This window comes from Trichosurus vulpecula, chromosome 7 (genome assembly GCF_011100635.1).
Source record: "Trichosurus vulpecula isolate mTriVul1 chromosome 7, mTriVul1.pri, whole genome shotgun sequence".
In the NCBI taxonomy this organism is placed as follows: domain Eukaryota; kingdom Metazoa; phylum Chordata; class Mammalia; order Diprotodontia; family Phalangeridae; genus Trichosurus; species Trichosurus vulpecula.
This window is the reverse complement of record NC_050579.1, coordinates 235,101,434-235,128,490: the sequence shown is the minus strand read 5'-3', so window position 1 is coordinate 235,128,490 and position 27,057 is coordinate 235,101,434. Positions and strand designations below refer to the sequence as shown.

General features: G+C 39.0%; 1 protein-coding gene across 1 annotated transcript in view; it reads left to right on the top strand.

The window, feature by feature from the left end:
* Window positions 1–409: 409 nt before the first annotated feature.
* OPN5 (opsin 5) overlaps window positions 410–27,057 on the top strand; it is a 41,888-nt gene continuing 15,240 nt past the window's right edge. Inside the window, exons 1-4 of the mRNA XM_036766671.1 lie at window positions 410–539; window positions 8,568–8,687; window positions 18,355–18,525; window positions 23,087–23,421. Coding sequence (XP_036622566.1) covers window positions 410–539; window positions 8,568–8,687; window positions 18,355–18,525; window positions 23,087–23,421 — 756 coding nt within the window. The remainder of the gene's footprint in view (window positions 540–8,567; window positions 8,688–18,354; window positions 18,526–23,086; window positions 23,422–27,057) is intronic.

Genomic DNA, 27,057 nt, shown 5'->3' with positions numbered 1-27,057 from the left:
TCTTCCTGTTAAATAAGGTGTTTGGACCAGATTTCCTTGAAGGTTTCTTTCTATCCCTGCACCTATGATCCTATGACATGTATCTTGATTCCTAGGTCATTATTCCTTCTACTACATTATGCCTCCTTTTTTATAGTTACCATTGTTGCTATGCGGATTAGAATTATGAAATGGTCACTTATTAATTTGATGGTCCATTTAAAAAAAGTTACCAGATCTCAGTGTGCCCTGTGAGTTCTCCATTAGTTTCTTAGCCAATGAAAATGTCTGGAACTTTTTTTCTTACGATGAATATTTCCAAGTCCTTAGGAAACATTGGATTGTTTCTCATTTCAAGTTGGTTTATACTAATCTGCTGAGAACAGTCTTGATTTGCTTTTCAGATAGCTACTGTTGGTACAAGAACAGCATGGCATTAAACCACAGTGTCCCTCCTCAAGATGATTACATTCCGCACTACCTTCGGGATGGAGACCCTTTTGCATCCAAACTCTCCTGGGAAGCTGACTTAGTAGCTGGTTTCTACCTAACCATAATTGGTAAGTCTTCTGGATTCTTTTGGGAAAAGGAGGCAGAGAAGACAAGTAGATCAGAGACTCCATTATGATGTATTATTAGAATTTGGGGGGAAAGGATGTGTGTGTATATGTGTGTGTGTGTGATAATTTAGAAAGAGGAGAAGAAAAAGAAAATTAACATATATTAACATATTAGTCTATGGTGAGAGGATTAGACTACAGAGGCATTATGGTAATAGTGGAAAAAAGTCAGTGGTTGTTGTTGAGGAATTTCAGCTGTAGCACCTAGCTTTCCCATTATGGAGTCAGATAACTTGGGTTCAAATTTCAACTTTGCTTAATAGATGCTTATGGATTGATTGAATAATACCTATCAATTACAGTAACATGTTAATTTTGTATAGTACTGGTAACTTTGTCCAAGCATTTTCACGTGGTTGGTTGCAGAGAATTGTAGAATATTAATGCTTAAAACGGAACTTAGAGATCATCTAATCTGACTTCCTTATTTTAGAGGGCTAAAAACTAAGGGGGCAGCTAGGTGGTACAGTAGATAGAACGTTGGGCCTGGAGTCAAGAAGACTCATCTTTCTTAGTTCAAATCTGGCCTCCGACACTCACTAGCTTACTAGCTGTGTGACCCTGGACAAGTCAGTGAAGTCTGTTTGCCTCAGTTTCCTCATCTGTAAAATGAGCTGGAGAAGGAAATGGCAAACCACTCCAGAATATTTGCTAAAAAAAGTCCCAACTGGCATCACAAAGAGTCAGACACGACTGAACAGCAACAAAAAATTGAGCGGAAGTGTTTTGCTGAAGGTCACACAGATAGCTTGTAGTAGAATACACATTACTTTTTCTTCGAGACTAATGATAGGTTTGCATTTCTAGTGTGCACTAAACAATAGTTAAACCAGAAGCATGGTAGGAAATGAGTAGAAGGCCCTCAGGGGTTAAAGACTTGCCATGCTCTAATCTGAAAAGTGGACATCCCACATCTAGATCACGCATAGCTGACCATACAGATCTCTCAGAATTACTATCATTATTTGTAAGTTTAGGGAACAATGAAAGGGTACGCAGTGCCTATTAGGTTTATACTCCCCTGAGATTGTCAAAGGTGCCAAGAGGTATATTTAGTTTTGGAGGGGGGCAGACATGAAACTTTTCCAGGTCTGTGAATCAATAAAAAAACATCACAAAAAGGCTTTTGGGTCTGCTTCATGGATGAAGCAGAAAGAGTTCCTTGAATTTTAATAAAAAAAAGAAACAAAGCTCTTCCACCAAAGTGATTTTATAGAATCAATTGTATAGATTTGGAAGCAACTTAAGAGTTAACAAGTCATTAGTTATTAACTAAGCATTCACTATGTGCCATATACTGTGCTAAGCACTGAGAGTACAAATAAAAAAAAAGCAGAAAGAAAGATACTACCTGCCTTCAAGGAGCTTATATTCTAATGGGGAAGACAGCACATAAATGGAAGCTCAAAATGGACAGGGTGACCCTGGTGAAGTACCTGCCTGAGGGCTGGGTGAAGCAAGTTTGGAGAGTTGAGTGAGGCCTAGAGAAGAATGGGAACATGGCTGTCTGGGAAAGATGCTTTACCATTAATTCTCTGGAATGAGGGTTGGTCAATGAGTTGGTCAGAATTCTTAAGTCCTTCAAAGTGAGATTTCTTTATAAAGTTATTGTTATACAATGTTGTATGAATTAATCTAGTTCTGCTTACTTCCCTCTACAATCAATTCATACAGGTACTCCTAAGGGTCTCTTTGAAAATGTCTCTTTCATAGTTTCTTTTGGTACCATAGTGTTCTATTACATTCATATCCAATAATTTTTTCAGCCATCCCCCAATTGATGGGCACACCCTTAGTTTCTAGTTCTTTGCTACCACAAAAAAGCTTCTATAATTATTTTTGTTTCTATGTGTTCTTTTCTTTTTCTTTTGATATCTTTAAATGATAGGCCTTGTAGTGGTGTCACTGGATCCAATAGTAATGGTGGTAGTGGTGAGGAGCACTTTGCAAGAATCTTCAGAGATGTGAACTCTGCAAAAAAAGTTGATTTGTTAACTGGGTGATTATAACCACATAGCTAAGAAATGTATCAAGTCAAATGCAAGTGGGCATATGGAGGTCTTGGGCATATAGCAACTTATCATGTCCAAGGAATTATGGCAATGAACAGGCATAAAAGACACAATTAAAGAGGTTTTATGGTAGAAAAAAAAGACTGCTTGAGATATCCAGGGATAACGAGCTCTATTGATGTTCTTGTTTGTGTGTGTGTGTGTGTGTGTGTGTGTGTGTGTGTGTATGTGTGTTAAACTGGACCTGTGATTTAATTTCTATAGGGAATGATGAGAAAACTATCTCAGTATAGATTAGAATTAACTCTGCGACTTGATCAACCTAGGAATAAGCCTTTATTAGACTGTGTGTCAGACATAGTCTTATCAAATTCCCTACTGTCCAGAGAGGTTAAGTAGTTTAATTCAGTGAAGTCACACAATTAATAGGTATCACAGGTAAGACATGAACCCAGGTTTAAGGTCAACTCTGAGTCTGGCTTTCTATCTCCTGCTCTACTCTGCTTCTCATTCTCTGAATGCCAAGACAATAAGATCCCATCTGGCTCAGAGACTGAAAAGGAAATGTGGCAAAACAGAGAGAACATTAGATTTGGAACTAGAGGACTCTGTCACTTATTCCCTGTATGACCTTAATCTCTCCAGGACTCAGTTTACTCATCTATGAAATAAGGAGGTTGAACTAGATGACCTCTCAGGTACCTCCCAGCTAGAAATATATGATGATGTGTCTCTATAAACACAAAGGGAGTATTCATTGTCAAGGCTTACTTGTGGGAAATTAATTCAACAAATATTTACTAAGCACATTCTATGTGTACATCACGAAGTCTCTTAGCTCTATATGTATGATCCTTAGGCTTCCAGTAGTGAATTTATGGGAGGATGTGGCTGAGAGTCATAAAGTGGAGGCAGGTATGGATGGGTTGTAATCTGGGTTTTTGGCAAGCATACGACCATCAGTAAGACACTAGATTCAAGGTAGCAGAGTGTAAGGTAATTTGCATTGGCAGATGCCCAGTAAACTTCCATATCTATGATGAAAATTTGCTCTTATGGCCCATCGTATTGAAAGGCATGAATTAAATGGTGGCATCTATTTGGCTCAGAGGACATAAGTCAGGTGGGGAAGTCTATGGTGAAATATAAATAGCAGGAGGTCTAGAAACTATTGATTGTTGAAACTAGAGGGACTTTGGCCCTTTGATTCCATTATCCCTACAGCATTTATGACTAGGGGTCGTCTGGCTAGATACCCAGTCCAAAGAATACCCTGGGTCTTTGAGATGCCTAAGAATGTCCAATACTTGAAAAGGCTGACAATCATCAAACTCCTCTGAGACTAAGCAATTTCACCTATAATTTCTGCCCTTCTTACCTCAGCCAGAGGGCTGTTATGATAGTCAAGTGAGATAATGCATTTAAATTACTTTGAAATATGTAAAATGCTATATAGATGTCAAAGTCATAGTATCATAGACTAAGAGCTAAAATGCACCTTAGAGATATTCTAATCATGGGATTCTAGAGCTAGAGTTGGAAAGGACCTCAGAGGTCATCTAGTATAATCCTCTCATTTTATAGATGAAGAAAACTTAGAGATCATCTAGACCCTCCCTTTACAGATGAAGAAACTGAGTCTTAAGTGACCTGACCACCATCATACACATAGAGAAATTGAGACCTGCCCAAGGTTAAATAACCTTAGTCATTTATTATTATTATTATTATTATGGGATCTTATTATCTTGGCATTCAGAGAATAAGAAACAGAGTAGAGCAGTAGATAAAAAGCCAGACTCAAAGCTGACCTTAAACCTGGGTTCAAGTCTTACCTGTGATATCTGAGTAAACTACTTAACCTCTCTGGACAGTAGGGAATTTGATGAGACAGTGTGTCTGGCACATAGTCTAATAAAGGCTGATTCCTAGGTTATCGTTATTATTAATAAGAAGTTAAATAACCCAAGGTTACAAGGTAGAGAAGTTAGATGACTTGCCCAAATTCACACAAGTAGATGACAGAGTTGAAATTCAAACTCAGGCCCTCTGAATACAAAGAATCTGAAATTATTATTGTTATAATTTTCATAGCATTATGATAATCATCTCATCACTGAAGTAATTCTGAAACAGCGATTGAAACCTATGGACCAGGCCAAGTTACGGCATACCATACTTCAATTCTTTGTTGGCAGGTGTCCATGTTTCTTTCTTTTCCATTTCTAATACAGAGACTGAGGCTGTGGTCAAAAAAAGGCCCATGAGACTAAAAATAAGTCTCTACATTTTTAGATACCTATTGGAATGGAAGAGAAGTTGTGGGGGTGGTTAGATTAAGTAGTAGTAGAAAGAAGATGAATCCTAAAGGCATCTAAGGCATCGGTCATTTATTACAAAATAAGCAAAGGAGGGAAAATAAGGCAAAAAATCATTTTCTCTCTCTCTCCCTAATGACCACTAGTTTTGTTACTGATGGATATAACTGATTTCCAATAATCCACGTTCATGAAAGGGTACAGGGCTGGTGATATACAATTAGTTTATATTAATCTTTGAAAAGCCTCCTTTCTTTTGTTCCTCTTAGTCAAGTTACTTTCCTGGTCTCATTTTCTTTAGGCTAATATGAAAAATGACTTTGCATTGCTATGGCTCACCCCAGCTGATACTTGTTTAGATGCCCCAGAGCAAGAGAGAAAGGCAGTCTGATGTTTCACAAAATCTTTATTATCAATACTCAGAAAACTGATAATCGATGATTTTTATAAAAGGAAAATGGACTAGAATATTAATTCCTTAGTCACCATTACGATTCCAGTCTCAGAATCTCCTAAGAAGCAAAAAGGATAAGAAGATCAGAGATTTAGATCTGAAGGGACATTAGAGGCTATCGAATCCAGCCCTCCTCATTTTTCAGATGAGGAAACTGAGGCAGTGAAGGGTGAAGTGATTTTACTAGGCTGACACAACTAGTAAGCATCTTAGTTGAAATTTGAACCCAGTGTCTCTTGACTCCCACCTCTTTACTGGTACTCTGCTGTTTTTCAAAATGAGCTTCTTCAGGAAGCCTTTCCTAACCTCTCTTAATTTTAAAATTTTAATTATTTCCTGTTTATACTGTATGTAGTGTTTATTTTTTTTTACATATTTATTTGCTTGTTGTCTCTCCCCATTAGATTGTGAGCTCCTTGACTCAAGAGCTATTGCCCCTTTTCATATCCCCAGTGCTTAGCACAGTGCCTGGCATATACTGTAGGTGCTTAATAAATGTTTAGGGGGCTGTTACGTAGTTCAGCAGATAGAGCATTGGACCTGAAGTCAGGAAGACTTGAGTTCAAATCTGGCCTCAGATACTTCCTAGCTGTGTGATCCTGGGCAAGTCACTTAACCTCTGTTTTCCTTAATTCACTGCTGAAGGAAATGGCAAACCATTCTAGTATCTTTGCCAAAAAAAAAAACCCATGGACGGTATGGTCCAAGAAGTTATGAAGAGTCAGACATGACTGAATCACTGAAAAACAGCTACAAGAAACGATTATTGACTGAGTGAAAATATTTAATATGTCAGTAAGATTTGATTTAGTACCATAGGCCACTTGGCCATCCTGATTCTAGGGGGAATAGTAATGGGTGGTAGAAATAGATCATTTAGGGATTATGATTTCTTTTCAGCTCAAGGTAGATTAGCTTGTCACAGAACAAAAGGAATCATCCAATTTGGAGTCACTGGTACAAGGAAAAAATGGCAGTCTGGACTAGGATGTTGGTCATGTAAGTGCAGGAAAGAAGATGGGTATGAACAATGTGGTAGAAGTAGAATTGATAAAACTTGACAACTGAAGAGGAAAGTAGAGAACTGACTGGCAGAGTGAGCTTTGCCTTCCTGAACATAAAAGGGCTTATTCCTTATTTTCAATTAGAATAGTTATTTATATCTTTTTCTTGTTTTTATATCATCTTCATTTCCCAACATGACCCTCTTGAGTCCCATCCAGAGAACCATTTCTTATAACAGAAAAAATAAAGAGAGAGAAAAAATTGCAGTAAAGCCAAATTAATCATTACATCAACCAAGTCCGGTGTGTTACAGGCAGCTTTTTGTCCACATAGTCCCCCAGCTCTGCAAAGAAAGGAGGGAGATAGATGCTCGTAGGTTTTCTTGAGGGTCAAGCTTAGTCCTTAAAATTTCATGTCATATACGTCCAATTATTTTGGGTTATTCTTTCTGCTTACATTGTTGTGGTCATTGTGTACATCATTTTCCTAGTTCTGCTTATTTTATTTGGGATCAGTTTAAATGTCTTTCCATTTTTTTTGTATTCTTCATATTCATTGTTTTTTTAACACAGTCAACGTTCCATTACATTCACTTACCATGGTTTGTTAAGCTATTACCCACTTAAAGAACATTTGCTGTCTTTCCAACTCTTTACTATCACTGAAAACATTTTTGGGGGGTCTATAGAGGACTTTTCTGCCTTTGACCTCCTTGGAGTGTATGAAAGAGTTTTGTTTTTAACAAGTCTTTTTGCACCATGCTCCCAGGGCTTTGAGCATAGAAAGAGCTTTCCTTAGAGAAAGAAAAAAAGAAAAGTGCATTTTGTTGATCATTAAAAAAATAAGTCTGGCTCTGAAACTTTGCTTTCTCACTTTTGATTTTCTTCCTGGTTTTCTTTAATGAGGTCTGGGTTTCATTTGAGTTGTATGACTTTAGGGTCTATAATCATCTCTGTTTTTCTCTTCTTCCAACCTAAGAGAGTTGTTAGTTTTAATGAACCATCCAGGCAACTTTGACTCCAGGGATTTGAAATTTTCTAACAGCACACTGACGTTTCCGGGATTTTCGCAACTATTGAAACTTGTTTCCCCCTTCACAGTTTTTATTGTGGGGAAGATATGTTAAGACAAAACAGAAAATTCTGTTTCTCCCATAACAAAATGAACACATTTTTTTTCTTGGGACTAGGTAGATCTTAGAATTATCAGCATAGAGAAGACAATTAAACTTAAGCTAAAGAGGTTCCCAAGAGAGTATGCAGAGAGAAAAGAGGAGAGGGCCCAGGACAGAGCCTTGTGACATGCCCACAGGAAGGGGGCAGGATATAGATGATGATCTAGCAAAAAGGGACTGAGGAATATCTATCTATCTATGTATCTATTGTTATATAGATATAGATAATATAAAGTATAAATTTCATTTATATGAATAAAATTATATAATATAAAATATAAAACAAAAAATATAAAATTAAATATAATATAAAATATAAAATTTTTAAAAATGGGAGAACCAAGAGAAAGCCATATCACAAAAATCCAGAAAGGATAGTAAGTATCCAGGAACAAAGGGTTGTATGGAGTGATAAATGATTCAGAGCTATCAAGATGCATGAAATTTGAGTAAAGAATTTCAGATGTAGCATTTAAGCAATCACGGGTAACTTTGGGAGAGGGCAGTTTCAGTTGAGTGATTATGTCAGAAACCAGGTCACAAATGGTTGAGAAATGTGTGAGAGCAAAGGGTTAGTGGGTAGCTTTTTTAGGGTGGTTGTGTCAGAATTCCATGGACACATGGCTGCAGAATCAAGTAAGACATCCTGAGGCAGGGAGGAAACCCCTACCATATGTTCAGAAATAGAAGCTCAGCATTTCTTTTCCATTAAAAAAGAAGTAAATAGAGCTCAGGGCCTTTAAGACTGAGACTTCAATTGGTTATATAAGAAGGCTTGTAGATAGCTGTGTATAGATAGTGCCAACTAGTGGTAAAATATTCTCAGGTGGATGCCAACAGTTTGGTGCTTATTTATGTTATTTACAAGTAATGGCTGGAACTGAAACGAAGAATGTTTTCATGGATTGGTCTGACTCTTCAGTGGCTTGTCATTCATTTGTCTTGTCATTCGTTTGTTCGGTTGTCTTGGTCATTCAATGCTTTGACTTTGTATTTTTCCTCTAGGTGTGTTGTCCACCTTGGGAAATGGCTATGTGATTTATATGTCTTCGAAACGGAAGAAGAAGCTGAGACCTGCTGAAATAATGACGGTTAATTTAGCGGTCTGTGACCTGGGGATTTCAGGTAAAACAGCGATGATATCATTTCTTCTTGGTGCTTTTTAACTATTCCATTCCAGGTTGGCCAACGAGCTCATTCCCTCACTCTAGTTCTGTCCACAGAAAGAATTCCTCCCTTGAAGTTAATGGGAACTCCTGGTTAGAAGAGAAAGGAAGGTAGGCCTGGGCCTACAGGACTCTCTTTGGTGGGGTTTGAGGACAGGAAAAAATGATGCTATGTGACACCTTTTTTTTCCTCTTGCCCCCTAGTCATTTTATATTGGTTAAGTTTGGAAACAAGTTTAAAATGAACATCTAGGACATCCTTGAAGGAGAGAAGAAATCATAGACTGGTAACATGCAGCATAAGAGATGTGTGCAGCAGAGTAAGAACCATCCTAATATTATTGATTTAGATACCTTACAGGTCACCTAATACAACCCCTTCAATTTATAGATGAGAGAATTGAAGCCTTGGTAGATTAAGTCAATAGTCAATAAGCATTTATTAAGCACCTACTATGCGCCAGACACTGTGCTGATTGTTGGAGATACAAATATAAAAAAGTTAAAGTTCCTACTCTTGAAGAAATCACAATCTAATGGGGGTAGACAACACAAAAAAAGGCTTCAAAGGGGTCATGGGAAGGTACCTAACATTGTGGAATGGTAGAGATCAGATAAATCTCAGAGTAATGTAACCAGTTAAGAAAGAATGGGATATATAAGCTGAGCTTCATCCTCAAATAGAGGTTTTAGAATAAGTAACTTGTCCAAGCTCATACAATTAGTAAGAGAATTGGCATTTGAATCCTAGTTCTATGAATTCAAATTAATCACACTTTGTACTAAATCACTCAAGAAATAGTGGGTTCAGATGTCAAATCCCATAAATTAAGCTCCTGTTGCATGCTCAGCACTATGCTAGAGCATTGTGGGCCATATAAAACAAGCATAAATAATTGCTCTGATTACCCCTTCCACTGAACTCAGAGCACTTACTGTCTCTACCATTCATTTGGCATTAATCGCATGCCAACTCATGTCCTGCTTCCCCCAACCCCCATCCTTAGCTAAGTAGAATGGCAGACTTTATAGATTCCAGGGACCCATGGTACTGGACTCTTTGGAAAGCTGGGGAAGGATTCAGAATTGGGAGACCCATGTACCAACCTCAACTCAGTCTTAACACTGAATGCTTTTGAGCAGAGGAGTGACTTGGTTGGATGTACATTAGGCAGACTACTTTGGCTGCTGTGGATTGATGGGAGAGACTTTAGGAAAGGAGGATGGTCAGAGGTTGTTGGAATAGTCTAGTGCAGGGATGGGGAACCTGTGGCCTCGAGGCCACACGTGGCCCTCTAGGTCCTCAACTGTGGCTTTTTGACTGAATCCAAACTTCACAGAACCAATCCCCTTCATAAAAGAATTTGTTCTGTAAAACTTGGACTTAGTCAAAAGGCCTCACCCAAAGACCTAGAGGACCACATGTGGCCTTAAAGCTGCAGGTTTCCCAGCCTAGTCTAAGTAAAACTTAGTAAGACAGAACAGTCAGAGAACAAACAAGATAGAATAAAAGTGAAGATTTTAACCCAGGTCTTAAGACAATGGTGCTTAACCTTTTATGGGGCATCAACCCTTTTTCAGAATAATGACTTAAATGAATAAAATTATCTATGTAGGATTACAAAGGAAACCAAAAGTTAGTAAAGATGTAAAAATTTTTCCCCTCTGAGTTTACTGACCACCCTGAGATCTAGGTTAAGAATGCTTGCCCAAAGATGCCTTCTTTGTCCTGCTGTTGATGTAAATTGTAGGGATTTGGAGTGAATTATTTACTGATTTTGTCTGTATACTGCATATGAGTTTGCATTGTAAATATATTATAATATTTATATATGTACATACACGGTGTGTATGTATATATACATACAATATATGTATACATATATGTGTATATGTATATATGGAATATGTAGGAGTTTGTCGTTCAAAATTACTTGTTACAGTTGCTTCCTCTCCTGTCCTTGTTATCTCTCTGTGTACATACACTTGGGATGAGAATTTTGCCTCATTATGATAATTCGATGACCCTAAGTCACTGATCTGGATCTGATTTTCCTCCTGCAGAAAATAAAAGTGTTGGATTTAATGATATCTAAGGGTCAGTTTATTTAGTTCTGACATTCTGTGATTGACATTCTGGACTTGGAGTTAAGAAGATTTGGGTTTGAATCCTGCTTCATACACTGGCTTGTTTGTCTCTGAGCAAGTTTCATTTACCATCAGATTGTTCCAGTTATGGAAATCATGTTCATTTCTGTCTGCTGTTTGAAGAGGAGACATGAACAAGTAAAGTTGAGAGAAAAATTTTAACCACTGTTGCCCTGCCTAAAGTCACCCTTTAATGATGCTTTGTGGTATCAGCTTTTCTTCCTTCTAAGTGTGCTTTTCTGACTCTGCCAATCTCTTAAGAATAGGATCAAAAAAGTCCCCAGTGAGTCTATTTATTGCTAAGCAGTAGATTAGTTGAACTCTTACCGAGAGTTTGGCTGCCCGGAATTCTTTGTGTAGGCCTCACTCAGTGGGTGTATTTAAATCACATTAGTCCTTCTGGGAATTACATAGGCACAGGAGAAGAATGAAAAGCTGCATCCACCCTGAAAACGTTCCTGGGCAGAGCAAAGGGAATCATTTAGTTGCAGGCTTGCAATCACTTATGATGACCACGGGATGGTGGTATTGTAGCATGAATGGCTGTTTTCAATTTCAACCTTAATTAAGGGGTAATGAGGTTTAGAACAAGTATCAGATTTGGAGTTATAGTACTTGGGTTCAAATCCCACCTCTTCTACTTACTACAGGAGTGACCTTGACAAGCTATTTAATCTCTCTGGGCCTCAGTTTCCTTATCTGAAAAATAAGAGGGTTGGACTAACTCATCTCTGAGATCCTCTCCAGTTCTAGGTCCATGATCCTATCATTCCCCTAAATGTTACTTAACATACATTTTAAAATTCCTTACTATGTGCCAGGCACTGTGGTAAGCCCTAAGGATAAGAAGGAAAGCAGAAACCATCCCTATTCTCAACCAGCTCACAATCTAATGGGAATAAACAACATGTTAATAAATGGTTCCATACACGATATACACAGATCAAATAGAAAGTAATCTAAGAGGGGAAGCAAACTTTTTCTGCCTCATTCAGTGTGGAAATTACATTCTGTGACCAAAATCTGTTTTATCATCCATCCTTCACTGGTGAATAATGATGGGCTCAGAGGAATTAGATGAGGCCTAACTAAAAAAATGGTCCCCTGGTTGATTTGATTCATTGAAAATGACTTCACCTAGGAGAACTTGCTCCAGCTTTGGACAAGCAGCCCAAATGAGGCATCATTAGCCTGGTAATGACTCACAAAAAAACCTTTCCCTTCCCAGTGACAGAGTTATCAGGCTCACCTAGCCCGTTCTCAAGCCCACCACCTGCATTTTTTTCCTCAGCACACTTTTATAAATTGGCAGCTATGCTTTGTCTTTTTCCTCAGCCTTGTTAGACTGTCAGCCCCCAAGGGCATGTATCCCCATTACCAGGTACACCAGGACATACCTGTGAAGAGAGGTGACAGACTCATCCCTTATTGACATCCCATGAGTTCCTTTGATGAAATCTCACTTTGGTGCCTCATCATGATGTGCAGGTGGTCCTGGGATTTTAAGCTGTGCCAGAGAGGGCAAAGTTTGGGAAAATTTGAGGAATCTGATTCAATGATGGGCCTGGTAATGGATTGAGTGTTTGTGATTCTTGACAGTTTGCTGACTTTAATTACCAGATTGTTCTCAGGATAATGAAGTTTATGGTCACAGCAATTCTCAAAGACTACCTACTGATAAATTATACACATACAAACACATGCGTATACATACACACACATATGTATGTATACACACATATTTACATGTATGTGGGCAGCAAGATAGCACAGTGGATAGAGTACCAGGCCTGGAGTCAGGAAGACTCATCATTCTGAGTTCAAATCTGGCCTCAGACACTTACTAGCTGTGTGACCCTGGGCAAGTCACTTAGCCCTTTTTGCCTCAGTTTCCTCATCTGTAAAATGGGCTGAGAAAGAAAAGGCAAACCACTCCAGTATCTTTGTCAAGAAAACCCAAATGGGGACATGAAGAGTCAGACATGACTGAAAAAAACTGAACAATAAATATTTACATTACTTTCTTTTCCAAATGTATCCCTCCCCTCTCAGTGATCCATCCCTTGTGATGAAGAATTAAAAAGAAAGAGGAAAGATAGTTCAACAAAACTAACCAATGCATCGATATAGCCTGGAAGTATATGCAATGTTCCATACTTGCAGTCCCCAGTGTCTACAATGAAAGAAGGGAGAAGGGTTTTATCATCCAGTCTTTGGGCCAAAATCGGTCATTTTAAGAGTGTTCAGTTTTGTGTTTTTGTTCCTTCCATTTTCATTGCTGTAGTCATTGGTATAGTGTTTTCCTGATTCTGCTCATTTCACTGTGTATCAGTTTGCGATGCCTGTTCCTCAAAATTCATCAAATTCATCATTTTTTATAGTACAGTAATAGCCCATTACATTCAGCCACTACAATTTGTTTAGGCATTCTTCAATTGGTGGGCATTTTCTTTGTTTTCAGTTCTTTGTTACCACGAATGAAAAAAATGCTAATCCTGTGAATGTTATAGTATGTATAGGACCTTACTATTTTTGAACTCTTGGGGTGTGTGTGTGTGTGCGTGTGTGTGTGTCCACGAGTGCATGTGTATACGTGCACGTGGGTGTGTTTTTGTGTATGAGATTATATATATTACATATATTCATATATGTAATATATATATATATATATCCATCTATCTATCTATCTATCTATCTATCTGTAGGACCTCTGAGTCAAAGGAAATGGACCTTTTAGTCACTTTTTAGCATATATTCAAAATGCCTTCCAGAATGATTGAACTAATTTTGCAGTTCCTCTAACATGGACATCTATTGTCATTTTTTCCAATCTGCTGAGTATGAGGTGAAACTTCAGAGCTCTTGTCTTTTTCTTCTTATTATAGTGGTCTGGAGCAATCTTTCATGTGTCTGTAATAGTTTTCAGTTCTTTTTTTACTTATCTATTGGGAAATGGCTCTTGGTCTTAAATATTTGTGTTCATTCCCTCTATATTTTTACCATTAGATTCTTAGTGGCAACATATGATACAAAGATTTTTCTCCCCATTCAACAACTTATCCTAGTTGCATGGATTTTGTTGGTACATTAGCTTTTCAATTTCATGTAATCAAAATTATCTTTTTTTTAAAAAAAAAGATTTACGATCACTTCTAGCCCTTGTTTTTTTTATGTATGTGCAAGTAACAACAATGTTGCTAGCAGCTGCTGTGGTAGTGTAAGACCAACAACAAGAGCCCACAGAAGGGCTGCCAGCACAGGTTCTATGATCTGCTTTTCTAAGGAAAGCAACTTTAAAGGGTTAACAATATCAGTTTAATTAAACATAATGATATCATTCCCTTAGCTTAGGGGGAAAAACCAGCATCCTGAACTTCAGAGCAAATACAAACAGAAATTACAAACAGAGACAATATAAACAGAGCAAACACACAGAGTTATCAATGAACAGGCCTCCAGCTGTCTGAACAAAGAATTACATAGTTACTAGAGAGAGGCACCAACATCTGGGTTTTCAAAGCTGGGGGGCTCTAGCAGCTACGCAGAGTCTCATCTGGTCAAATCACAGGACACTCTTCCAGTGAGCGAGTGTCCCAAACAAAACACTAATTTCTGAGTTTATATACCCTGTTTAGGGTCAAAGGGCATCACAACCATGCAACTCAAACCTTTGTGAACTAGGCTTTCTCTTGACATAAGCAGGTCATCAAAGAAACATAGGACAGCCTCATCAAAGACACTTGTTTACCTAAGTGCTCCAAAAGAGAAAACAGTAAAAAAGTATCACCCTAATTACCAACACAACACTTTCCTTCTAGCCATAGTTGTGAATAGTACCTAATCTTATTCTCTTCTAATTTTTTTTAATAATGTGAGATTTATTATTCAATTTTCATATCCATTTTTAATTTATGGTGAAATATATTGAAACACGTTTGTCTAATCTTAATTTCTGCCCCAACTCCTTTGCAGTTCCCCATCAGTTCTTGTCAAATAAGGAATTCTTTCCCAAATAATTTATATACTTGTATACTTGAACACTGAGTTATTTAGCTGTCACTGTATTCTTCCATACTTTGTTTGTTCCACTAATCTATTCCTCTATTTTTTAAGCAGTATCAAAATTTTTAAATTATTATTTCTGCTTCATAATGCAATTCAAGGTCTGGAAGTGCTATTTTTCTCTTGACTCCTGCTTTTTTCTATATTTCTTCTTGAGATTTTAGACCTTTTGTTCTTCCAATCAATTATAACTATTTTGTCTCAATCCATCCATTTACTGGTACTTAAAGAGAATATAGTCTTCATTGCTAAGGGGAGCACCCACAATGGTGAAATGACAGGTCCTTGATGTATTGCACCATTCTGTGTATTCTCTTAACAAGTCCCAGTTTGGGAGAACTGAGAAGAGATAGCCACCCTTTCAGATTGCCTCCCCAACTTCCATGAGGTCAGTCACCATGTGGTCCAATGGGAAACTCATTTATTTCTTTAAATCAATGAGCAACTCACCAGTCACTATTTAGTTCCATAGTTGTTTAGTTGACTATGTCTCAATTCAAGTCATTTCAGCAAACATTTACTAACCAGCTTATATGCACTGCTAGACACCAGAAGAGCTAAATTTCCACCCTGTCCTCATGGAGATTAGTATTGGTGCTAATAAAGACTGTCCTTCCTGCCCTTCCCTCCCAATATACTCCCTCCTTACCACTGCATCTTAGAATTCCTAACTTTTTCAAAACTCAGTTTCTATGGGAGACCTTTCCTGACTCCAGCTGCTTTCCCCTTGAAATTACCTGGTGTTTACTTTGCATTTATAAATTTTGTATTTAGTTACTTGTATGTAAATTATTTTCCAATAAATGGTAAGCTCCTTGAGGGCAGGAACTGTTTTACTTTTGTTTTTGCATCTCCTGAGTTTGGCACATCCCAGGCATCAAATAAATGTTTATTGGTTGATTAATAACACTTCTATTAACTTGTTGGGCTAGAATTCAGTTCTGATGAAGCAACAGGCTGCTTCGGTAATCCCCAGCTAGGCCTCCTGCAAATCTATGGTATTGAGCACATGGGAAGCAAAGGAGGAAGAGTTCAGATGAATTGGCAGGAATTCCTATCCAAGGCTGGAAACGAACAAACTTGCAAGTCTATGTTTGCCCTATTAATGGTGAATCAGTAGCAGTGACCTTAGCACACAGAGAACAGCATAATTGGTTTGGGGAAGGAGCTATTAAGTAATAATTACTCTGTCACCTTTGCAAGCCTCAGTTTCCTCATCTGCAAAATGAGGTAGTTTCTCAGTCTAAGTAATGGACATTTCTAGTACAACAATAACACACTTATACAGGCTTTTCCTCTATAACTACCTCATGAGGCAAGTAGCACAAATGTTAACATGCCCATTTTACAAATGAGATGGCTGAGGCCCAATGAAGATGAGCCACTCGCCTGAGTTGAACTAGTAAATAACAGACTCAGGATTTGAACCCAGCCACTATGTCATTCTATCTGTCTAATCAGCTTCTTTAGACAAACACATTATGTAAAATCATCTTCCTGTTCTCATCTCTGTGTTCCCTTCAGGGAAGGAGAAGGCCACTAAATTTAATACGGTAATGGAACAGGAAAGCCTGGATGAATCTGAGCAGAAGGATGCTTTCTAGAGAGTCAGAGAAAATGAAGGAGCTCTGATAAATAAATAACCGGAGCCTCCAAGGTCCAGGGATGGAAGCAAAGAGCTTGAGTCCAGCACTTATTGAAATTGCTTTCCTTTATTTCATAGAAATACAAGCATGGCACAGTAAAATCTCTGGATACCAGGTGGAAAAGCCAGGTTTTAAACCTAGCCTCCTCCCTCTCATGGTGGCCCCCTCCTCAAGTCTTCCTCATGCCAGGCCCAGTACCTCCATCTAGTCCAATACCCTTATTTTGAAGATAAGGAAGCTTTCCTCCCCCGCCCCTTTTTGTACTTCCAGGGCTTAGCACAGTTCCTGGCATACAGTAGGTACTTAATAAATGTTTATCCACTGATTGCCTGATTGACAGAAATCTTTAGAGGGTGATTTTCCCAGGACATCACAGGGAGAGACATAATTTCAAGCCAGGTTCTCTGAGTACGGAAGGGGTCATTAATCAACTTGGCCAGAATAGGTGGGTCAAATTCTCTTGTGAGAAGGGAGGTTTCATAGGTCAGAGAATAGATATTGGTGCATCCTTCCAGGTAGATGTAGGGCACTGGTCATTCTAGTCTGCTAGAGGAACCTTGTTTAGTCCAGTGGCACAATTTGTATTGAAATCGTTGGCTGGGGCTGGGAACAATTCCAAGGACAGGTCAAGGTAGGACCAGGTATGCAGTAGGCTTGGAGATCACCAAATGCAACTGCCTATTGACTGAGGCACCTGCTCACAACAAAACAGGAGTGTACTCTTCAGATATTACACAGATAGTCTTTGGGCATGGAACATCTGAGAAGGAGGAAGAGGACTATAGCTCTAAAGGAAAACATTCTTTTCCTTCAATATTTTGCCTCAACAGTGAGTGGTTCCCATTGTTTTTTTGTTGTTGTTGGGTAAACCCCTTTCAACAAGATGTATCATGAACTCCCAGAGTAATTTTATGTATTATATGGATATAGATATATGGATATAGATATAGATACACACACACACACACGTATATATATATTTAACATTCTGAAACTATTTATTACTTAAAGTGTCATTAAAGAATTTTTAGCATGAATCTCTTGGACTATTGATGTAAACTACTGGCCTAGGCTACCATTGCAGCTCCATAGCCTGGTTCTCTGGACTTTCACATGAGATTAATTTTGATTAACAGACAGAACCAAGGTAGTAGAAAAAGTACTGTAACAGAAGCCAGAAGCCCAGGTTCCAGACCTTCTTCTGTCTTCCTCTGACTTTGTAATTTAATCTCTCTTCCCTTAAATTGCTTCATTTGCAAGGTGGGGATGAAAATATCCTGATTGTCTGAAGGCAGGGAACTAGAACGGTTTATCTTTTAGCTCTAACAACTATAGGGCTAGGGGCTAGACCTGTGATTTCATGGGTATGGGGAATTTCTGATGAGGAAGCTGCCTCTCCCAATGCAGACAGGCATCTCTTTTGCAACTTACGCTCTTAGGAAGCTGCCTTGAGAGAGTTAATGACTTTTCCAGGGTCAGCAATCTAGTATATGTGAGTTGTGGGATTTAAATCGAGGTCTTCCTCACCCCAAGGCTGGCTTTCTATCCACTGTGCTAAAGTCACATGGGTAGTAAATAAGAGTTGGAATTTAAACTCAGGTCCATAGCTCTGTCCATTGTACCACTTAGAGTTTTTGTTCCAGAAGTTGTCTCTCATATAAACAATCTAACAAAGGGGAGGAACAACGGGGTGGTGTCAAGGGAAGGAGTGAACTGGTTGTTTTGACAACACCAATGTTTCCCATGGTAAACTACTTTTTTCTTTTCTAGTTGTAGGCAAGCCTTTCACAATCATTTCTTGCTTCTCCCATCGCTGGGTGTTTGGCTGGGTTGGCTGCCGCTGGTATGGATGGGCCGGTTTTTTCTTTGGCTGTGGAAGCCTTATCACTATGACTGCCGTCAGCCTAGACAGATATTTGAAAATCTGCCACCTGTCTTACGGTAAGTTGGCAGGTTCCTGAAGAAGTATTCTTCTCCTTTCTTGGGAGGCAGGACTGGAGACTGGATTGGGAGGACTGAGTCAGATCCATAGCCCCCAGAATGGCATCTGTGTAATTCCATGTAGACTCCCATGGCCCAACATATCCAAGCTGTTTTTTTAACATTAGCTCAAAATGCTTTCTGGTACTAGGCTACCATCCTGGAGAAAGTAGATAATTTTTCCTCATAGAGCTTGTATCTTAGCTTTTTCCTTATGTGAAGGGAAGGAATGCAATTAACTGATGGAATCCCTGGGTAATAGATCCTCAGTCCATCTGCTTCAAAGAAAAATCTAATTATAATTAAAGATGGCCTTGATTCACCCCTCAGGCTCAGGCCCACTCAGTTGTTGAGTCAAAGGGGATGGCAAAATGGAAAATCTTGTCCAGGGAAACACCTTGCCTACAACTCTTTCAACATCTCTGTATATCCAGGCTGGGTTGAGGTAAAGTCATGAATGAAAATGTTTTGGTCCAAACATTTTTCCCCCTCCTGAATGTAGGATGGGATAAGAGTTATGGATGTTGACTCAGCAGGAAAAAATAATGATAAAATTGATAAAAGATTTCAGGGATTGATAAATGTTTTCTTCAAAGAGACCCTTCACTACACTGAAAATGATTGAGTCAGTGTTTTTCCTTTTTGGACACTGAGGACTTGCGGGATCAGAGGAGCATCCTCTGGAGGTTTAAGTTTAAGCAATTAGGCTTAAGTTTAATTAACTCTCTAGGCTGAAGTTTAGTCACTCGTGGAGTGCTCAGGGTAAGTACAATGTTTAGCATGGTCTTTAGCAAGATTAGGCATCTTTGATTCACCTGTCAATTAATTTTAGCTTTTAACCATCAACTAAAGCTTTGAGACCCTAGACAAGGGAGAAAAATGGGTCAAGCTAGTTTTGTCTGTCCTAATATAATAGAATCTTACCTTTAAAAGCTAATTTGTGAGGGGTGGAATTTGGACCTGTGATTTCATCACAGTATTTTTAATGAGCACTGGATTACTTGTTTGATCATTCCCGCAACCCGAGCCTAATAATCATTTTGGAGTTGTTAGGAAATCCAACATGAGCCAAAATCTCAAATACAACCCAGTCAATATCCATTTGCTGATTTGTGATCAGTGTTTTGGGTTATTTCATGTTGAATGAAGGGACACTGCTTTCAAATTTTCTAGCTGGTGTCAAAATTTGGGTAACTAATCGTTCTATGGATGTAAACGGGATCTTGTTTACTCTAGAAGAGAAGAAAGGCTTTTAGGCCAAAACAATATCTTCTATTTTCCAGGGAAGGTGTGACCAAACAAGTTCAGAGGAAGTCTAAATGTTAGCTTCTATCTTCTCTAAAGATTCTGCTTTAGCCTGTGGCTTTGCCTCAGTCTAAGGGATGATGCTATTGATTCCTAGAAAATAGTTGGGAACAGGGGAGGCATTGAGCAGAGGAATGGTATGGACGCTGGCTAGCTTTTCAGAGTCTTCTTTATTGCCTGGTTTCACTGTTTTGTTTGAAGTTGTTTGGACATCCCAGAACATCTGAAGCACTCATAGCATCACAGAATCATAGAATCTTAAGATTGGAAGGAATCATAGCGGTTAATTGGTCCAACTGCCTATCCAAGACAGGAATCCTTTTTACAGCAACCCTGATCGCAGGACATCCAGCAATCTTCTTTGAATGCCTCCCGTGATGGGAAACTTACTACCTCATGAGGCAGTCTGGTTCCATTGTTGTTAAATGGTAATTTCTATTGTTGAACCAAAATCTGCCTCCCTGTAACTTCCACCCATTGGTCCTAGTTCCCTCTGGAGCATCACAGAACAAATCTACTCCCTCCTGTATATGACAACTTTACACGATATCCAAATGTAAGTACAAAACACCTCACAAAGTCACTTATATATGTTTTTTATTTAATTATGTTTTGGATGATCTGTGCCAATGCTCCCTTCCACTCGGGTGGATAATCGAGAGTGGACCACACAAGAGTTACTTACTTAGCCACTCTGTTCCTAGATTGTGAATTTTAAATCTTTTGATCCAACTCACAGTGTGATTCAGCTTGATAAATGAAGATTTTAATATGACAACAATTGTGTAAATGCAATATAGACTCTAGTCACTAGACAAGGTGCCAGAGTGGAGCTAAATATACAAGTTCTTTTCCTATTCTTTTGGAATTCGAATCAATTTAACAAACACTCATTATGTGCGAAACACAAGGCCCCAAGCTAGGTGCTGGGGTTACACAGAGAAATAAGACCTAGGCCCAGCTTCAAAGTCTCTTACAGTCAATTAGGGAACGTTAACTATAATGTAAATTAGACTCTAGGTACAAAAAAGAAGGCCTATAGAGTGCTGTAAGCAATTTCAGGAGGGAGGTTGCTTCCAGCTGGAGTTGGGGGAGGAATGAAGGATCAGGGGAAGTTTTGTGGTTCTTAAAGAGTCACAGGATTATGAGTCTAGAACTGGAAAGAGTCTTAAAGGCCATAGAGCTCAGTCCCCTCATTTTACAGATGAGGAAATTGAGATGTAGAGAAGTTAAGTGACTTGTCCAGGATCATACAGCTAGTCAGTATGTGAGACTGGATTTGAACTCAGATCTTCCTGACTCCAAATCCAGTTCTCTCTCCATATGAAACCTAATTTCCAGGAAGATATTTGTGGGATGGAAATGCAGTCCTTTGGAGGAGGGCACTGAGTATGGCAGTTTGGCTGAATCATAGAGTATGTGAAGGAGATCATGAAAGAAGATTGCAAGGGTAGGTTGTAGCCAGAACATGAAAATGGCTGAATGGCAGCCTATGGAGTTTAGCCATCATTTGGAGAGGTTTCAGAGCAGGGGAGGGTGATCCAAGGCCTACGTTTGACAGTCTTGTGCCAGATAGAGTGGAGAGAGAGGAGAGAATGGTAGTAGGGACAACTGTTAGGAGGCTTTTAGGATAATCCAGGCAAGAAATAATGGAGACCCCAACTAGGTTTGGCTGTGGGAATAGAAAAGAGAGGTAGATTGAGAAAATAAATTTATTTCAATTAAAAAAAATTATCAGGTGTCTACCCTGTAGATCCCTCTGCTAGGTCCTAAGGGTGACATACAGTTTAGATGAAATGTGGCATGCAGCTTCCAGTCTAGAATTTTCACAGCCGTACAATGGCTAAATCAAGCCTACTGACTGGATATGAGGAGTGAGGGACAGGGAGGACCAAGAGGATCAAACAAGCAGAATCTCTGAGTTTGAGGGTGAATAGATTAAGCTTCTCTGAAATTTATCTTCATGTTTAGTTTCTTATACTTTAGACCCAAACAGATAAATGTCCACAATTCTACTTCCTTAGATCTAACAACCAAGGTGTGTGTGTATGCATGTGGGAGCAACACTCTTTTCAGGTTAAAGGCATAGTTTAAGTCAACCCTTGTTCTGTGGTAGTGAACTTGAACTCCTAAAAAAAATATTCCTTGGTGTAGAGTTATTGCTTTTTCAAGATGGCAGCACTTCTCTCTTTGGGGGATTCTATTTTGGTTAATGGAAGCTAGCACTGGAGAACAAAGGGATGCTCTCAGAGAATCCCATCTGCAGTGCTTTCTGAGCTTCTCTTTAAGGCGTTCTGGCTCTCTCATGACTGCTAAGTGAGAGAGATGGTTATTCTAATGCAAACAGGGAGGCTGCGCTACCAGCTGCCACGGAGAGACAATTGTCTTAGTTTTGTAACACATAGTAATGATCAACATCTCTTGCACATACATACACATTTCCTGACAAGGACATTAAGAGGTCAAATGAGATAAGAAGGTGCAAAAGCTTTTTGGAAGAAAGGTGTTCAATAAATACAAGGTATGATTTATTCTTTTTTCCTCACCTGATATGAATTTGTCTTTGAGTGTATTTGGGTACCTGGTGGAGTAGGGAATTTGAGGGGTCCTGCTAAGGTTCCCTCACTTGAAATAACTTAGATCTATAGGTTGTCAAAGTTGGAAACTAGTTTAATCCCCTCATTTTATAGTTGAGGAAATTGAAGCCTAGAGAAGCTACTTACTGAAGGTCAGTCAATAGATGATCTATCAATAGCAGAGTTGGGATTTGAACCCACGGCTCTTGACTCCTAATTCAGTGTGCTTTCCATGGCACCATGGTGAGTCTCCTGAGTACATGAAATTCCATCGTTAGGAAGTCATTCTTTTTGCATTATGTCTCTAAGAGACCCTTATTAAACTATAATATCTCTGGAGAAGGTAATGTATGGAGTCTCATCAGTCCTTAATATCTTATTTAGTGTTAATGCTGTTGAATTTGTGTAAGAGATTACTTTCTATGGGGAGCTAGCTGAGAGGGGCCCCTGGCTAACCTATGTTTGAGGGAGAGGGTTGGGAAATCTACAGAGAGTAGGATACCTCCTGGGGCAGATGCCCCAGCGGGGATGCTCTGAAATCCTTTGCATGGAGTCTCCCATGCTCTGGACATAGGTGGCTCCCTATACATAAAGCTGACTCTCAGAGCTTCTAGGTAATGCTTTTTTCCCCTCCCACCCAGGGACTTGGCTGAAGAGACATCATGCCTACATCTGCCTGGTAATCATCTGGGCCTATGCTACCTTCTGGGCAACCATGCCCTTGGCAGGTCTGGGGAACTACGCCCCTGAGCCCTTTGGAACATCCTGCACCCTTGACTGGTGGCTGGCTCAAGCCTCTGTGACCGGACAGACGTTCATCCTGAACATCTTCTTCTTCTGTCTCTTGCTCCCAACTGCTGTGATTGTCTTCTCCTACGTGAAGATAATTGCTAAGGTCAAGTCATCCACCAAAGAAGTGGCCCATTTTGACAGCCGGATCCAGAGTAGTCATGTGCTGGAAATGAAACTGACCAAGGTACTGGAGTGATATTTTGAAGGAAATACATTTTACTGGCTCTAAAAACTTAGTTGGGGCAGAAAGGAGAAAGGGGGTCAGGAAGAGGAATGGGTAGAGAACAGCAGAAACTAATGGTGAAAGTGTTAGATTCTTTTTCTCCTCTGCCCTATGCAATAGCATTATTCTAGGTCTTTAATTTACATTCCTATACATATCTCTGTTGTACTCAATTTGGACACAGAGTCATTGAATTGGAAGGGAAGGGAATAAGTATTTCTTTAGTGCCTACTTTGTGTCAGGCATTGTACTAAGTACTTTTTACAAATATCACTTATTTGATCCTCGTAACAGCCCTGAGGAATAGATGCTATTATCATCCCATTTTATAGTTGAGGAAGCTGAGGTTAAATTACTTGCCCAGGGTCACACAGCTAATAAATGTCTGAGACCAGTTTGAACTCAGGTCTTCCTGACTTTAGGCCCAATGCTTTATTCACTATACTACCAGGACTGAACCTTCAACATAATCTAATTTAACCCCTTACATTGGATCAGAAGCTTAGAGCTGGAAGGGGCCCTAGACACCATCTAGTCCAACCCATTCATTTTACAGATGAAAAAACTGAAGCCTACAGTGATTACATGATTTGCATAAGGTTGTACAGGGAGCAACTAGCAGAGACAGGATGTGACTCAGGTCAGCTGACTCCAAATCTATCCATCTTTCTGCTATACCACACTGCATGAATCCCTGCTAAAATTTTCCAGACAACTGGTCTTACTTCTTATACTTTTTGTTGTTCGGTTATGTCCAACCTTCATGACACCATGTGGGGTTTTTTTGGCAAAGATACTGGAGTGATTTGCTTTTTCTTTCTCCGGCTCATTTTACAGATGAGGAAACTGAGGCAAACAGGGTTAAGTGACTTGCCCAGAGTCACACATAGAAGAAATGTCTGAGGCTAGATCTAAACTCAGGTCTTCCTGTCTATCCAGGCCTAGCACTCTATCCACTGTGTCACCTAGCTCAATTTTAAGCCCTCCCTCACTGCGAAACTCACCTGCTATGGATCCCAACATAACTTTGGACAGCTCTGATTGTTAGGATTTATATTGAGCAAAATCTGCATGCTTGTAATTTCTACTTATTGGTCAAGGCTCTGCTTCCTGGAACCAAGAACAACATCATCCTTTGTCACCATAATGGTTCCTTGAACATTTGAAGACAGATATCTCTTCCCCCTTACTTCCCATCCTGTCTCTTTTCCTATGGCTAAATTTCCCCAGTTCTTTTAACTAGTTGATTGTCACTCTCTGGTTATGATGTATGAGGGTAGTTGATATAAAATGATGGGGTTAGATTCAATGATCCCTAAAATCTCTTCCAACTCTGCCATCCTGTGGTTCTATGATCCTGAGATTCTTCTGAGGATGATTATTTTCTTTCGAGCACCATACCTTTAAGTGGCTATCTCTAGATGCCTGGGCTTGGGTGTGCTGATTGCTAGGAGACATTACAAATAATAGTAACAATACTTGGCAATAAGATAACTCTTACACTTTGCCACATAATTTAAATTGTCTCATTTTGATCATCAGAATAATGCTGTGAGGGAGGTGCTACAGTTATTATCCTAAATTTACAGATGAAAAAATTGAGGCTCAGAAAGGTTAAGTGATTTCTAAAGGGTCATGTAGCAAGTAAGCATTTGAGCTAGGATTTGAATACAAGGCTTCCTGACGTACAGAACTTTTACGCTATGCTACATTGACTAGATCTCTCTCTCTCTCTGTGTCTCTCTCTCTGTCTCTGTCTCTGTCCCTCTGTCGTCTCTCTGTCTCTCTCTCTCTGTCTCTCTCTCTCTCTCTGTAATATTGCTCCTTTAAAAGGTAATAGCACAAACATAAATTGATTTCTAATTACTAACATTTGCATAATAAGGTGAAGTAAACAAGAATTTAATTTTTAAATGAGTTCGTAAAGTTTTATTATTTAAGACAGTTATCCTTTTCACATTGTTGGTGTTAGGGATGCCCCTCCCCCGCCCCCTCCCACCCCTTCACCCCCTGCCCTGATCTGGAAAATCTACGTAAAATTTTTTTGGCTCTCCCTTCATACCAGAGAAGTCTGTTTTTTTTCTTTTTCTTTTATGGGGTATTTCAGTACCTTATTGGAAAATTTGGGTTAAGTATTTAGTTGTATCCTCTGTGTCATCTGCTGGCCTTCATCTGTCATCTGCTGACCCTCAATATATTGAAATGTCATGATCTGGAAGGGATAACTGTATTTGTTAAATCTAACCCAAAAGATTGGTTTTAATATAGTAGTGACCATTGTTTTTGTTTTCATCATCCTTTTTGATCTTTTTTTTTTTAAAAAACTATCTATCTATCTATCTAGTTGTCTGTTTATCATCTATCTCTCCAGGCATTTATTATCTCTCCATCACAACTGAATAATAATAATGATAATAATAATAAATCCAATTCTCATGAAAAATATTCATAGTTCAGAAAAAGAAATTCCCGCATTAGTCATGTCCAAAAATGTATGTCCTATTTTATATTTTAAGTCTACCATCTCTCTGACAAGGGGTGGGTAGCATGTTTCATGTTAGTCCTCCAGATTCATGGTTTATCATTACATTCATTACAATTCTTAAGTCTTTCAAAATTGACGAGCAACAATTTTAGAGAAATATCAGCATCTTAGTACACCTAGTAGGTGACAGTGTGGCATTGTGGATAAAGAGCTGCCTTCAAAGCCAGGAAGTCTTGTCTCTGATGCATATTTGCTGCATGACTCTGGGCAAGGCCCTGAACTTCTCAGTGTTCAAGCCAACTCTCTAAGACTACACGTTGCTAATAGATCCAGGAGAGATAATTTAAAAATTATTGGACTACCTGAAAGCCATGATCAAAAGAATACATATTGCAGAAAAGATGCCAGCATGCGTTGGGAGAGGGAATTTCTTTACCTTGGCATTCTCTAATCATAACTACAACTAAGTCTCTTACTTCAATGATTCAACTGCAACTATTTTTTTTAGTCATTATTTAGCCTCATTTTACCCAACTAAGGCTAAGGTGAAGGCAAAATTATGCTTGGTCTTTCCTTTCCTTAAAGCCAGAAGGCTTCAAGTTATTAATTCTAAATCAAGCTAAGCTCCTTCATATTGAGTCAGTTCACTTTGGTGTTCCTGTGCTTTGTTGTGGCTTGGCCCCATGCTTTGGCCAGTTTGCTCTGATTCATGTGTCTGAAGCATTTGTGCTTACTACAGCCACTGCTAATATCTTATCTGCACCTGCATCTTGCTAATCTTGTTTTTTTTTTTTTCCAAGGGGAAACTCAGCCTCCAAATTACATATAAAGTCCTCAGGTTGGCAGTTTAACCCCATTCATCTCTTCTGGACTACTCTTCCCCTCATGGTAAAGCAGAGAGAAAGAGCAATATAATGCTCCAGGAGGACTCTCTGAGTTGGAGTAAACCTGCAGAGAAGTTCTTCCCAATTAGGAAAAAAAATTCTTGGCAACTATGATTCTATATCATTGATTCCAAATAATGTTGCCTGTAGCACTCCCAGTTTTACACTGAATTTTTCAGCTTCTGCAGGTGTCTATTTGGACTTGTTTTTCCTGACATTAAATTCTTA